This window comes from Emys orbicularis, chromosome 2 (assembly GCF_028017835.1).
Source record: "Emys orbicularis isolate rEmyOrb1 chromosome 2, rEmyOrb1.hap1, whole genome shotgun sequence".
NCBI classification, from domain to species: domain Eukaryota; kingdom Metazoa; phylum Chordata; order Testudines; family Emydidae; genus Emys; species Emys orbicularis.
In genome coordinates, this window is record NC_088684.1 from 261,594,884 (window position 1) to 261,610,801 (window position 15,918).

Consider the following 15,918-nt stretch of genomic DNA (forward strand, 5'->3'; position numbering starts at 1 on the left):
TCCAGCCCCAAGAAGAAAGCAGTTCTATCCTCAGACCCAACAGAGGTACTCTTTCTAACCGACTAAACAGTCAGATCAATCCAGGAGATGACAAAGGTCTCAGAAAAAGAGATTATTTCCTTCACCTCCATCTTCTGCTACCTCCAACCATCAGACTTCTTCCAACCTGTCTACTTGATTCCTTGACCGCAAATCACTCTATTTGATCTCCCCTCCCTTTGGCAGCCACTTGTCCCACTTCCTAAGGTCTTGGTCCCACATTAGAACCCACTTGTCTGTTGTAAGCACGATGGAACTGAGATAAACCCTGCAATTCACTTCTGTTCCCCCATCACTTTTCAGGGACCACTCTCACAAAACTGTAACTAGTCCAAGAGGTGCAGTCTTTATTGCAGTTGGGCCCATAGAATAAGTGCCTCTTCAGCATCAGGGAAAGGGATTCTCTTCTGGCTATTTTCTCATTCAAAAATCCAAGGAAAACTTAAGATCTATTTTAAACCTGCAAAATCTCAACAATTACATAAAGAAGATAAAATTTTGTAATCCTAGCTTCTATTATCCCTTTCCTACCTCGCAACAACTTGTTCGCTGCCCTCGACGTAAAGGATGCATGTTTCCATATGACGTTACACCAGAGTCAGGAAGTTTCTAAGATTTGTTGTAGTAGCTGTTCATTATCAGTTCACGGTCTCCCTTTTTAGGCTGTCCTCAGGACCCTGAGTATTCACAACATGTGTGGCGGTGGTGGCAGCACACATCAAAAAGGCAGGATTTCACGTGTACCGGTATCTGGATGATTGGTTAGGCCAGGGTCAGTCCAGACAGCAAGTGAAGGGCAGTACTGAGAAGATGCCTTCCCTCTTAAATGTGTTGGGCCTGATAATCAACGATGAAAAGTCAGTTTTCCTCCCTGTAGAAAGAATTGAATTTATAGGGGTGGCTCTCAATTTGACATCAGCAAAGGCATACTTATCTCATGCCAGATTTCAAGCAATTTTTGACCTGTGCTCACAGTTCAAGGTGTATTTCAGTATAACTGTAAGGAATTTCCTGAAACTTTTGCGCCACATGGTAGCTTGCACATACATGACTCAGTATGCCAGACTTGATTTCTGGGTCATGCAAAGGTGGTTGAAGTCTGTCTACCATCCCTCTTGCAATCCACTGGATACGCTGACACATATCTGCAGCTATCTTGTCTTCCTGACACTGGTGGATGGTCTTTGATAGTGTATGCACTGGAGTTCCCTTTGTTCTAACATTTCCCTCCATGACCTTAGTCACAGATGTGTCAGGTACCTCTTTGCCAAGAAACATTCTGGTCGTCCCGCATCCAGAATGGCATTTATCTGAAGGCTTCTCACTTCCCCAGATCTGAGAACGGTTTAGCTGACAATTTCATCAGATCATTCAGCAGAGATCATGAATGGTTTCTCAGGCCTGATTCACAAAGTCCATTTTTCAGATTTGGGGAATGACAGAAGTGAGCCTGTTTACCACACAACAGAACAGGAAGTGTCACCAGTTTTGTTCAAGAGGAGGTCTTAGTCCATGGTCCATGATGGATGCTTTTCTATTATCATGGCAGGGGAAGTTTCTCTATGCTTTTCCTCCCATACCTTTGGTGCCCAGGGTACTGGGCAAACTCAGACAACTATCATGATTTTTGATAGTGACAGCCTGGCCTCATCAGCACTGGTTCTCTGACCTTTTGAACCTCTCTACTTGAGGTGCCATAACTCTTCCATAAGTCCCATAACTCTTCCTTAATTTTTCAGGACAGCGATCATGCTCTGCATCCCAGCCCTCTCAGCCTACACCTGAGTGCTTGGATTCTCAGTAGGTAGCTGCTTGAGAAGCAGTCTGTTTTGCTGTGTTACAGAATGTTCTTTTAAATGGCAGAAAGTTCTGCACCAGATTCACTTACTTCCTGGAATGGAATAGGTTTTCATTGTTACCCCAGCAGAAGGGTGTAAGCCATTATTTTCAGTTTATTTTGGATTGGGTACTCCACCTGAAAGGAACAGGTCTTTCGGTCAGTTCCATGAGAGTGCATTTAGCTGCCATCTCTGCATTCCAGCCTCACGTAGATAGGTGGAGAAAATCAACCTCCCATTTGACTATTTGGTGCTGAAAAGGTTTGGATAGACTTCCCTCCTCTTAGAGATCCAGTACCATCCTAGGATTTAAATTTGATTCTTTCGTTGTTAATGTGGGGTCCCTTTGAAACTATAACTACATATGCCATCTTTGCTGTCTTGATGAAGATAGCATTCTTAGTAGCTATTGCTTCAGCCAGGAGAGCTGTGAAGCTTCAGGTTTTTATGGATGACCCTCCTTATGCTGTCTTTGACAGAGACAAAGTGGGTTTACATCCATACTCCAAATTTCTTACCAACGTGGCTTCCAATTTTCACATAAATAAGACTATATTCTTGCCAACCTTCTTTCTGAAACCCCACCCTCACAAAGATGCAGATAAAGTTCATTCTTTGGCTGTCCTCAGAATGTTGGCATTGTATCTAGACAGGACTAACGAGTTGCGATCATGCCTGTAACTATTTGTCTCTGTTGCCGATAGAATGAAGAAGCCTGTTATCTCTGAGGCTATTTTACTGAATTTCCTCCTACATTCAGTTGTGCTATGATATTGCTAAAGTTCTACTACCCCAAAGAGTTTTAGCAGACTCTACAAGGGCTCAAGCTGCTTCAGCATTTTTCCTGAGTCATGTTCCCACTACCGACATTTTTAGGGATGCCATCAGGTCTTCTGTTCATATGTTCATTGCTCTTTATGCCATCTTCCATGCCTCTGGAGACGATGCTAAATTTGGGAGAATAGTGCTATAGTCTTTTGTTTCGATAGACTCTGATACTTGTCCCCATTCGGGACTGTTTGTGAGTAACGTGAAGTGGAATGGACATGCAGTCACTTGAAGAAGAAAAAAGAGTTGCATACCTGCTTACTATTGTTCTTCAAGATGTGTTGCACATGTCTGTTGCATGCTCAACCGTCTCCTCTCTACATCGGAGTTTCTTCAAATATTGGCTTTTGGTGTGAAGGAACTGAAGGGGATGAGGATGGCTCTGCTCCTTTTACACTCTTGGCTGGCAGCATGAGAGTGCGAAGGGCGCATGCGCCTCCCTGTGGTACTATTATGGGGGGGAAAAAATTCTCCTGGCACTGGTGCACAGGTGCTTGAAGTGGAATGGACACGTGCAACACATCTCAAACAACAGTTCCAGTACAGATATGTAACTGTTTTTATCAAAAACTTGAACCAACCTGGAAGTATATTTGTTTCAAACTTAAATTAGTCAAACCTGACTAAAAGAGATACTGTCTTGAGTACTTTGGGGCGCACATTTGCTGAGGTTGTGTGTGTTTAAAAAAAAAAAATTAAGCTAGACTAAGTCCCTAATATTAATAGAAAAGCTTTTGATTTTTTTAAATGTGATGAAATGTGTGAAGTATTTGTTTAAATCCAAACATTTCCTTGCAGCATTTGTAACCAAAACATTGCATTATTGTGCTAATGAGAAAGAAACAGAAAATGAAACTAAATCTATTTTCAGTGTCCAAATTGATTGCTGTACAGAAAATAAATCAACAATGCAAATGGTGAAAAGCAAATTTGTTTTTTATAACTGAGTAGTGTCCCTGTGGGTGCTCCACTATAGGGGTGCTTGCGTTCCTGCACTGCTGATAAGAGGACTTCAGTAGCAGTGTCTGTTAGGCCCACATATGTGCTCTCTCTCTTCGTGCTCCGCCATGAGGCTAGCCAGCGCGCGTGGGCTAACCCCCCTCAGTTCGAGGCTAGCCAGCGCGCGTGGGCTAACCCCCCTCAGTTCCTTCTCAACTGCCCCTGGCTAGGGACAGCTCTTTGCAGTCCCTTAAGATCATTACTTTTGCTTTACATTTCTATAACTAAGTTAGTGTCCTAGTACTTACTTGTAAGTTTTAGTTTCCCCCTTCATTTTTTTTCAGTGAAAATAAGACTGTTTCCTGCTTTTTCTCATTGGGGACCCTTCCCCCAACCAAGTATGCCCGGTTCACCGGGCTTCAAGAAGTGCCTCTCCTGCAAAGAGACTCTCCCAATTGCAGACAAGCACTTCCAGTGCATACACTGCCTCCGGGAAGGCCACATTCCACAAAAATGTGGTCTCTGCCAGAAACTCAAGCCCAGGTCTCTTAAGGAAAATGAGCTGAGACACAAGATTATCTTCATGGAGACGGCTCTCTGGACCCACGCCAAGAGTCACCTGGCAGACATGAGTCTTTCCCACAGCCCATAACATGCAAAGGCTGTGGGTTGAAGAAACCAGCTGATGACCCCTCTCATAAGTCATCGAAAAAGAGAGTGGGAAGTCCCCACAGTGAGCTGCAAGCTGGCTGTAAACTATCTCCGGTGCGCTTGGTACCATGAGCACTGAGTCAATCCCAGCCTGGTATGCAAAGTTCATGAAGATCTATAGCGGCAAGTGCTGCTGATGAGCCTACAGACCCAATGGACATAGGAACTGAGTCAATGGCACCAAGGGACAAGTATAGGAGTAAGCACTCCTCTAAGAAGATATTGCCAATATTTGATACTCCATTGGCACTGTCATGGATGCCCCATCAGCACCAGAGCAGTTGGTGTGGGCAATATCTCCATCCTCCCTGGTATTGCCAGTGGCATCAAGTTGATTGGTACCGCCGGAATTCTGTCACTCAAGAGACCTCTGCATATCTGATGTACCAGAGTCTCCTCGGTACAGGGATCTCTGCCCCGAGTATCTGTATGGCACAGGAGTCTTCCCTGCTGCCCTGCCACGTTCCCCCACTCTCAAGTGTGTACTTGGACAGCAAAGTAGAGGAGGCAATATTGCAATACTTCTCCCAGGCTCCCTATGGTGCCCAATACCAACAAGGCTCTTGAGCATAGCCTCAGATGGCCCCACCACCATCACCGTGGTATGGTCAACCATGGGCACCACCACCGCCTCAGTGGCCATACTGGGGCCCTTGGGCTGCATATTGCTCCCATGCCTCTCGGGTTTCTAGCCCTACCGGAGAACCCTTGAGATGCACCCCTTTGGCCGCGGCATCCGGAACTTTGGAACCTCCAAAAGAAATTGTGGCGGAACGGGAGGACGACATTGCGGAAGAGGTGACCCCAAGGACCACATCCTCCTCTTCCTGTCCAGATGAGGCCGTTATACCTCCCCCACCATCTCTGGCTGATGACTTTTGCCTTTTCCAGGACCTAGCGAAGACACTCTTAAGATATTGTTAGAAGAAGTCAAGGACACCCACCACAAACTCCTTGACATACTCCATTCATCCTTGTCCTCAAAAATTGCCCTCCCTATTAATGATCTCTCCTGGACCCTGCAAACCAAATGACAGACCCCAGCATCGGTAGCACCTACCTGCAAGCGGGCGGATAAAAAAATGTTACGTTCCAGCAAGGGAGACAGAATTCCTCTTCTTCCAGCTTCCACCTTCCACACAACTCTGTTGTGGTGGATTCTGTTAATTCCCGTGGCCATCAACACCAGATGAGGTCCATTCCCTACGATGGGGACTAGAAGCATTTGGATCTTTTGGGGAGGAAAGAGTACTCCTTGGCCATGCTACAGTTTCGAATAGCCAATTACCAAGCCCTAATGGCGAAATACAACTATGTAAAATGTGGGAAACTGAACTATTTTATTGAACAGCTGCCTGAGTCACACCGCAACCAATTTAAAGCGATTATTCAAGAGGGACAGTTAGTGGCCAAGATAGCACTATAATCTGCCATCGATGCAGCTGACAGAATGGGCAGGTCTATCTCCACTGCAGTGATTATGAAACGTACGTTGTGGCTACCTCTGTCAAGCTTCCCAAAAGAAGTTCAGTCAACAATTGAAGACCTTCCCTTTGAAGGCATTAAGCTCTTCGTGGAGAAGATGGACACCTTTCTGCACACACTAAAGGATTCTAGGACCACCCTCTGCTCAGTGGGTATCTACACACCAGGACAAAAGAGGAAATTTAGTCCGCAGCCACATCATAAGCCATGCGCCTCCCAATACCTGACCCAGCGCTACTACGAGCCACAGAGAGAGAAAACTATGTTCCCGAGGCGTAAACCATCTGGCCCACAATTTTCCATGTCCCAACCATACACTTCCAAGCACCAGTTTTGATGTGTTGATTGAGGCGTTTATAGACCACTCCTCCCAACTACTACAGCTGACCGCCACTATCTACCAATTTGGCTTCTGTCTGGCAACATTCCGCAGCGCCTGGGAATGCATATCGAACCGATGGGTCTTGGAGATTGTTTGCAATGGGTACTCCTTACCTCCTTACCCTCTCCACAACACCCTTCCCCGTCCCTCTTCAGGGACCCTTCTCAATGAACATAAGATCATATGAATGGCCATACTGGGTCAGACCAAAGGTCCATCTAGCCCAGTATCCTGTCTTCTGACAGTGGCCAATGCCAGGTCTTTAAAAGGAATGAACAGAACAGGTAATCAGCAAGTGATCCATCCCCTGTTGCCCATTCCCAGCTTCCGGCAACAGAGATAGAGACACCATCCCTGCCCATCCTGGCTAATATGAACCTATGTAGTTCTTTTTTGAACCCTATTAGTATCTTGGCCTTCACAACATTCTCTGACAAAGAGTTCCACAGGTTGACTGTGCATTATGTAAAGAAATACTTACTTTCCTCAGTCACCCAGTTTTGTGAGATCCCTTTGTAACTCTTCGCAGTCTGTTTTGGATTTAACTATCTTGAGTAGTTTTATATCATCTGCAAATTTTGCAACCTCACTGTTTACTCCTTTTTCCAGATCATTTATGAGTATGTTGAACAGCACTGGTCCCAGCACAGATCCCAGGAGGACATCACTATTTACTTCTCTCCATTCTGAATATTAATCATTTATTCCTACTCTTTGTTTCCTATCTTTTAACCAGTTACTGATCCAGGAGAGGACCTTCCATCTTATCCCATGACAATTTACTTTGCTTAAGAGCCTTTGGTGAGGGACCTTGTTAAAGGCTTTCTGAAAATCTGAGTACACTATAGCTATTGTATCACCCTTGTCTACATGCTTCTTGACCCCCTCAAAGAATTCTAGTGAATTGGTGAGGCACAGTTTCCCTTTTCAAAAACCATGTTGACTCTTTCCGAACACATTATGTTCATATGTGTCTGATAATTCTGTTCTTTACTATAGTTTCAACCAGTTTGCCTGGTGCTGAAGTTAGGCTTACTAGCCTGTGATTGCCAGGATTACCTCTTGAGCCTTTTAAAAAAAATTGGCATCACATTAGCTAACTTCCAGTTATCTGGTACAGAAGCTGCTTTAAATGATTTACATACCACAGTTCTGCAGTTTTACATTTGAGTTCCTTCAGAACTCATGGGTGAATACCATCTGGTCCTGGTGACTTATTACTGTTTAGTTTATCAATTTGTTCCAAAACCTCCTCTAATGACACCTCAATCTGGGACAGTTCCTCAGATTTGTCACCTAACTAGAATGGCTCAAGTTGGGGAATATCCCTCACATCCTCAGCTGTGAAGACCGATACAAAGAATTCATGTAGCTTCGCCGCAATGGCCTTATCCCCCTTGAGTGCTCCTTTAACATTTTGATTATCCAGTGACCCACTGGTTGTTTAGCAGTCTTCCTGCTTCTGATGTACTTAAAAAAATTTATCTGTTACTTTTTGAGCCTTTGGCTAGCTGTTTTTCAAGTTATTTTTGGCCTTCCTAATGACTATGTGGTAGAGAAGGAACTGAGCAGGGGTTAGCCCACGTGCACTGGCTGGCCTCGTGGCGGGGCATGAGGAGAGACAGCGGATGTGCGGGCCTAATGGACACTGCTGCTGAAGTTCTCCGATCTGCAGCATAGGGACACAAGCACACCTACAGTGGAGCACCCATAGGGGGACACATCTTGAAGAACCATCATTACTGCACAAAGTGAGTAACTTCTTATTCTACTGAATTATTGCTTTTGAAAATTCAATAGAACAAACTATTAATGCAGGCAAGGAAACTTTTGAGGGTTTTTAAAAAACATTCATCTGATACTGACTATTTTAAACCAATAAAATATGGCTTCATTTGTTATGGTACTTTCAGTTTTATTTAAAAATTCTTTAATCTTTATATTTTCTATTAATGCATTTCCACTGGTAGGTTAGAAGAGTAGCTTTTTGACATGTTCAGGACTTGAACAATTTCTACTGTTCTCTGAAGCATCTGTCTGTTGAAAACTATTCTTTTGCTTAGATAAATGAAATTTTTTGGGCCAAGAGTTTGAAGGTAGATCTACACTTATGGCAGCATGTAAAGTACAGACACTGCTTGCCCAGCTAGCATGGGTATAAATGGCAGTATAGATGGGAAGGCACTGCTTAGGCAAGTAGAATGCCCTGTATGCCTGAACCTTAGGGCATATATCTTACATATATCTCTACACACCCAAACAGTGCCTCTCATATCTACACTGCTATATTTAGTAATGTTGTGTCCCTCTGTCTCCCCACTGCTAGTCTTTCCTATCTGCAGTGAAAGACTGGTAGCGCAGAAAGGCTGTGGTAGCTCCCCCATACTGAAGCCTTTCACTGTGGTGGGGAAAGCCTCTGGCAGGGGGAAGGCAGTGGAGAAAAGCTGTGGTAGCTGCTGCTGGAGCCTTTCCCTGCTGTTTTCCCCCTCTGGATCCTTTCAGTGCCTTGTGTAACTACACACAGCAGTGAGTGTGGATGCAGGCTGCCTTTCACTACCCCGTGTAGCTACGCGTACCCTACACACTGCCACAAGTGTAGACAAATGTGGACAAGTTCATAGTTAGGAACCTTAGTAAGTGGTCTGATTTTTTTTTTAAACGTGTTCTGCAGCTAAGCGGATGCATTGTTGGACTGGTGCCTTATTTAGATGTCTAAATATGGATTTAGTAGTGTAGGGGAAGACTTAACAAAGGTAAGTTAGGCACCACATCGCATTGAGTCAGTGATAGTTGCATGTCCTACTCCTGTTTATGCCTTTTGGAAATCTCCCCACTAACTTTAGGCATCTATATTTGAAAGTCTCTTCTAGAGATTTTGAGGTGATTTGGTATAAAATTACTTTTGATCTTGAATGTTATTTTTTTCCCCCCCCAGTGCACAGTTTGCAGGACTTCTTTGTGAAGAAGAGGGTAATGGTGCAGATAATGTCCAATACTGTGGCTACTGTAAATACCATTTTAGTAAGCTGGTAAGAATTTATTGAATTCAGTATATAAAATATGACACTAACTTGAATTTTTACTCAATGACTTTTGTTACTAATAGCAATTAAAATAGTATTGTATGTGGGTTAGGGTGTTGCTTATACAAGAAACTGAATAAAATTATACAAAATTATGTGGAAAATATTCTTGTTTTTTCCTTATGGTAATGATTTAATTTTGAGGGCAGAAATACTTCCTGAAAATGTATTATAGTGTTATGAACAAACGTTTGCTTTGGAATGTATTATCTCTGTCAGAGAAAAATAGGGAGCATGTTTAGACAATGACTTAAAAAAAAAAAAAAAAGATATGTAATAGACTGGTATTGTTCAAAATGAGCTTCTGATTTCAGAGGCGCCGACTTTCCACTTCCCTGGGGGTGTTCGACTTCTGCTCCGTCCCAGTCTGTGCCCCTGCTCTGCCCTGCCCCACCGCTTCTTGCCCCGGTTCCACCCCCAAGCGTGCCCCCTCCCCGCGCCTCCCTCTCTCTCCCAGGGCCACCTGCATGCTGCTGAACAGCTGATCGCGGCGGGCAGGAGGCAGTGGGAGGAAGGGGGAGGGGCGGATTGGCGGGGCCTACCAGTGGACGGGAGGTGCTGGGGGGAGGGAGAGGAGCTGATTGGTGGGGCTGCCACGGAGTTGGCACCTATGTCTGTTTGCATTAAGGTCCTGTAATGTTTCCTCTTCCTATTTGATTAGTTTGGCCACAGTTACATATTCTTCTGGAAGCATCTTAACAAATTTTTTCCTCTTGGCAAGCCATGTATTGGAGGATATATCAGCCCACAAATTCTTCTTTCCTTCTTCTGTTATCCTTCTCCTAGCATTCTGCGTGTTGATCGATTACTCTACATTCAGCTGAGATCCTTGGCTAACTGTCTTTTTCTGAAGCACACCAGAAAGGGGATGCTTTAGGGATTGATCCAGTGCTCTTTGAAGTCAGTGGAAAGACTCCCATTGACTTCAGTGGGCTTTGGATCAGACCCTGTGAGTTGAGTGGCTTGTACCTCTTCTGATGATCATCAGTTTGATAATCCTGAATATCTCTTCATATTAATGTATGTGTTCAGACTTGGAGGATTTACAGCTTTTGTTTATTAAAATAGTATTAAAATCCTAGAGTGAAATTATGCCTTCTTACACCAGTGGCTGTATTTAAATGACTCAACTGATGTTTACACTAACACTGAATTTGTCCTCAGTGCTTCAGTGCAGACATGATTTAAGGATACTTACACTGTTATCAAATTAGTATTTCTTTTATATAAAAAAATCCCCATATATTAAATATTATGTGGTGTGTGGCTTTCCACCAGAAGACTGAAATATAAACAGCAACTATAATAAATTGGCTAGAGAATGTTGGTCATATGAAGCTTTCTGATGGACTGTTAGTGAGGTCCTGTCAATAATGGCTAGTAAATGCAGTTTTTTCCCTTTATAGTAGTTGTAAGACACCTAGGTAGTGAATTTCTGTTGTAACCTTGAGAACCTAGGATGGTTAGATAAGCAGCATTGGGCGTAGTGTCTTTAAAATCCCTTAATTGTGGTGTAATCACTGAGAAATGCTTTGCCTGTTTTGTTGTGGAATTATGAAGTGACTTCAGAATTTTGGACACTCGCCTGGCACAAAGAAGTCCTGGTCCCTAACAAGGGCTCCTGGGTATTATTATAATACAAAAAAAAAAGCATTATCTGTCACCAGTAAATTAATGTATTAACTTGACATTCTTGTATCTTTTTTTAAAAATAGTTTTTCAACTTCTGTTTCATAACTGATAAGATACTCCAGATTGGTATTTATTTGAATAATAAATCATGAAGCCAGAACCCCTCCTCCTCACAGTGCACTTGAGACATGCCTCAAGTATGCATTTTCCCCTGTGTCTTGTTTAAGTTAATGGCAGTGTCAGCACCATGACTTACCATATTCTCACTTGAGCAAACTCTTTTTTGTTTTAAGTTACCAGAAGGTGAAAATATATCTAAGTGTAATTTAACATTGTTAAAAGGTGGTTATTGGCTCTTTTGTGGAAAGCATATTTGCAAATTGATAGGCTGCAAATGTCAATCTGAGGGTAGTTGACTTCTGGTATGTTTGGGATAGTTAACATTAACACTTCAAACAGCAGTGTCAGTTTTTGTCAGGCTCTGTTAAAAGCATTTTTTTTGTGTGTGTGTGTGGAGCAGTAAGGCATTTTTATCAAACTCAGTTGAAATGGATTGTTCCGTAATTTATTTAAATGGTTCCTTTTTTACATACATAAATATATCTTCTCTTTTTAGAAAAAGAGCAAACGGGGATCTAATAGGTCATATGATCAAAGTTTAAGTGATTCTTCCTCTCACTCTCAAGATAAACATCATGAGAAGGAGAAAAAAGTAAGTGGATTTGTTGTTGCTAATTATGTGGCACATCTGCTTAATAGTAGCACCTTGTAAATATTTCATTTAGTTATGGCTAAAATATATGGAGAAGGTTTGCTTCTGAATGTAGAACATTGAGAGTAAATAATAAAGATGGTAAATTAGAGGTGATAGAACTTAAAGGGAAGCCTTCTATTTTGGTACATTTGTGTACCTAAAGGGAAGCCTTTCCCTCTCCTCTAAGGTTGGTATCTGGGATGTGAGAATAGAGAAACTGTTAGGGAAGAGTTGCTTGTATGCAGTTGCCTTAATCTTTAATGAAAACTAAGAGGATTTTTTGTGAAATCTTTGTTTTTTTTACTACAAAAAAGGATAACCTTTGTTTAAAACATATCAGTAACCAGTCACATCTAGTGCGGTAATTAAATCTCTTATTTTCTGTTTTTTCCCTTCATCATTGGAGAAACTGAGATTGAGGTTAGCGAGATTGCTTGCTTGTTGGCAGGTTATTTTTAGAGGTACTGTAAAGCCCACTGTGATGGCAGAATGATATGTCACGTGGGAATTTTAATCTTTTAAAAAAAAAATATAAAGAGCATGACTAATCTCTAATTTGTATCCTTGTTGACTTACTCTTCTTATACTTTGATTTTAGATAGTTTAGGGAAGAAGGTTGATTCTATATTGGTAAGTGAATGCTTGCAAATTTTTGGCTCACAGTACCAAATTTACAATTGTGTAAGGTCATTTTGCTGTCTGAATGCTATAGAACAAAATAGCAGATAATTGCATAATAATACTTGCATCCCTAGGGAGCAAAAAAGTGACAATTTACAGGTGCAAACCCTGTATTCCTGTATTTTTTTTTTTTTAATGAAATCTTTAAAATTATTTTGTATGGGCATACTTGGTATTTCATATTTATTCAAAGGAGTGAAGTAAGAATAAAACTGAGATATAATAAACAAACATGTTTATGGTATTTAGAAACAACAGTTTTAATAGCAGAGAGAAGAAATTTGAATGAGTAGTGTATAGGTCTTCCTTCAAAGAGTCAAATTTTGTGAATTTTTGTTTTGCAAGCACATATTCACCGTGGATGAATGTTGTGCCACAGCGTTTAATCTTTGGCTGTGCTTTGGGTGAATAGTTCCATAAACTATTTACCCTTTTACTTCACCTGGTAACTCTGCAGTGGCTTTGTTCGGATGTATTTGTCTCTCTAAATTAACTTTAAAGATTAAAAAATATATTATGCCAGAAAAGGATTTGATTGTGGCAAATTAGTCAGAAATACTGTTAGAAAACAGCTTTGATGTCTACTGGCAACAATCGCTTTTGTAGGCTTTTGCAGTGGAGCTATTATGGATAGCATAACATTTGGACAGGAGGTATTAGCACATCTTAATTATTTATTGGATGGAAACTCAAAAACAAAGTCTTAGAATAAATATAGACTACAAAATTATTTGTAAGTTAATATTTGTCTTGCTATTAGCTGAAGTCAATAGTAATTTCATTGCTTTATTTTCTTGATTATTATATTGCAGTTTACAATTTCCAAGAATAGGTGCTGGTCAGTTTAGTCCAGTTGGAACGTCACAAAGATAGTTGACAACTCAAAAGTGCTACTTAATTTTTAAAATGTAAATCAAACTCTCCTGTAATTGTTAGGTGTGAACATGGGGCTGAGTTATGGCTGTTAAAACTTGAGCAGCATTGAAGAGTCTTGGGCCTGGTCCACACTAAGCCCCCAGTTCGAACTAAGATACGCAACTTCAGCTACGTGAATAACGTAGCTGAAGTCGAAGTATCTTAGTTCGAACTTAAAGGTACTTACCGCGGATCCACACGCAGCAGGCAGGCTCCCCCGTCGACTCCGCCTACTCCTCTCGCAGAGCAGGATTACCGGCGTCGACGGCGAGCACTTCCGGGATCGATTTATCGCGTCTAGACAAGACGCAATAAATCGATCCCAGAAGATCGATTGCTGGCCGCCGAACCAGCGGGTTAGTATAGACGTACCCTTGGGGGGAGTACTGGGAGGGGCATCTCTTACTACACCTGTTCAACAAGTATAGCCAGCACTTTCCCAGCACAGCTGCTCAACCGTTGCCATACCTCCCCCCTCTGCAGCTGCTAATTCTATCAGTACCAATAAGTTTCTCTTTGTACTGTACTTCCCAGCTCTGAGAGCTGAATTATGTTTGCCCCCTTTCTAGGTGCACTGGGAACAGGAGACAAGGGTTCCGTGAACCTGTTTGCCTTCAGCACACCCCAGAGGCAGAATTAAACCCACAATGTCTGTAAAACTAAACCAAGCAGTACTATTAATTGGAGGAAGTTATCTACTTTTTTGGTATTTAAAAGGCTTCATATAGTATTGTGACGTTACAGTCTATATGGTTTTATAAAAATATGCTAACGAGTGAATATAATGTAACTGGAATATGCTTCATGCAAAAGGTCTCTTGTAAGGTATCATTACGAAGCTTATAATCTACTGAGGGTGATCATCCTATTTGTATAAATGTACCACTCTTGTATCTGAAACTAGAAATATGAAATATAACTTTGAGGGCCTATTGTAATTATGCAAAGTGTGAGCCATTAATGGTGGTTTGGAATCTTGATGACTCCCATCAGCCAGGACAATTGTCTGCAGATGGGTGTGTTTTACCTGTAAGTCTTCCTGTATATGTGTGTGCTGGCAAGTGGGCAATGAAGTCTTGCAGTGACATGTGATCATGTCACCTGAACTGGAATCCATCTTTAACCTGGTGTCTTTCCATTGAGAAGGAGGGGGGACGGGGACCCAGAGAGGGACAAAGGATTCCCGCCTTATGCAAAAGCTATATAAAAGGGTGGAACAGAACAAAGGTGGAGCCATCATGAAGAATCCCCTAGCTACCACCTGAGCTGGAACAAGAGCTGTACCAGGGGGAAGAATTGTGCCCAGGCCTGAAAGGTGTCCAGTCTGAGGAAAAAAACTTACTGAAGCATCTCTGAGGGTGGGATTATGGCTGTGGCTACAGTCGAAACTGCGACTGTGGTCACGTGCCAGCACTGGGAGCAGGGCCGGCTCCAGGCACCAGCTTGTCAAGCAGGTGCTTGGGGCGGCTGCTCCGGAGAGGGGCGGCACGTCCAGGTATTCGGCGGCAATTCGGCGGACGGTCCCTCACTCCCGCCTCAGAGCGAAGGACCTCCCGCCGCATTGCCGCCACAGATCGCGATCGCGGCTTTTTTTTTTTTTTTTTTGGCTGCTTGGGGCGGCCAAAACCCTGGAGCCGGCCCTGACTGGGAGAAAGCTCTCCCGGCACTGCAGGTACTCCACCTCCATGAGGGGATTAGCTTACAGTGCTGGGAGCGCGGCTCCCAGTGCTGGGGCACTGTTTACACTGTCACTTTACAGCGCTGTAACTTGCTGCGCTCAGGGGGGTGTTTTTTCACACCCCTGAGCGAGAAAGTTGCAGCGCTGTAAAGCGCCAGTGTAGCCATAGCCTATTTGTATTCAGTTTGATTAGACATAGATTTGCGCATTTTATTTTATTTTGCTTGGTGACTTACTTTGTTCTGTCTGTTACTACTTGGAACCACTTAAATCCTACTTTCTGTATTTAATAAAATTACTTTTTACTTATTAATTAACTCAGAGTATGTATTAATATTTGGGGGAGCAAACAACTGTGCATATCTCTCTATCAGTGTTATAGAGGGCGAACAATTTATGAGTTTACCCTGTATAAGCTTTATATGGGGTAAAACGGATTTATTTGGGTTTAGACCCCATTGGGAGTTGGGCATCGGAGTGTTAAAGACAGGAACACTTCTGTTAGCTGCTTTCAGGTAAACCTGCAGCTTTGGGGCAAGTAATTCAGACCCTGGGTCTTTGTTGGAGCAGATGGGAATGTCTGGCTCAGCAAGACAGGGTGCTGGAGTCCTGAGATGGCAGGGAAGGCAGGGGTAGAAGTAGTCTACCACATCGGGTGGCAGCTCTCAAGGGGGGTTCTGTGATCTAACCCGTCACAAGTATATTATAGTTATTTCATACAGCAATCTTGATTTGTTTTACATATCACATATTCGCAAAGCACTCTTACAGTTAAGACCACAGATCAGAATAAAAAAAGTTAGTTTACTACAGTTAATAACTTTTTCAGTTTTTTTTTTTTTTTTTTTACCTTTTAATAATTTGTATTATCAGAGGACAATCCTCTTAAAATTGTATCCCTACTTACATATAATGCAAATTCTTATCTTTACTGGGGATAATGTTACCGACCT

General features: G+C 42.4%; 1 protein-coding gene across 1 annotated transcript in view; it reads left to right on the plus strand.

The window, feature by feature from the left end:
* Positions 1–15,918, plus strand: part of MLLT10 (MLLT10 histone lysine methyltransferase DOT1L cofactor) — a 206,813-nt gene that overhangs the window by 79,903 nt on the left and 110,992 nt on the right. The window contains exons 7-8 of the mRNA XM_065397985.1: positions 9,158–9,251; positions 11,554–11,649. Of these exons, the coding sequence (XP_065254057.1) occupies positions 9,158–9,251; positions 11,554–11,649 (190 nt within the window). The remainder of the gene's footprint in view (positions 1–9,157; positions 9,252–11,553; positions 11,650–15,918) is intronic.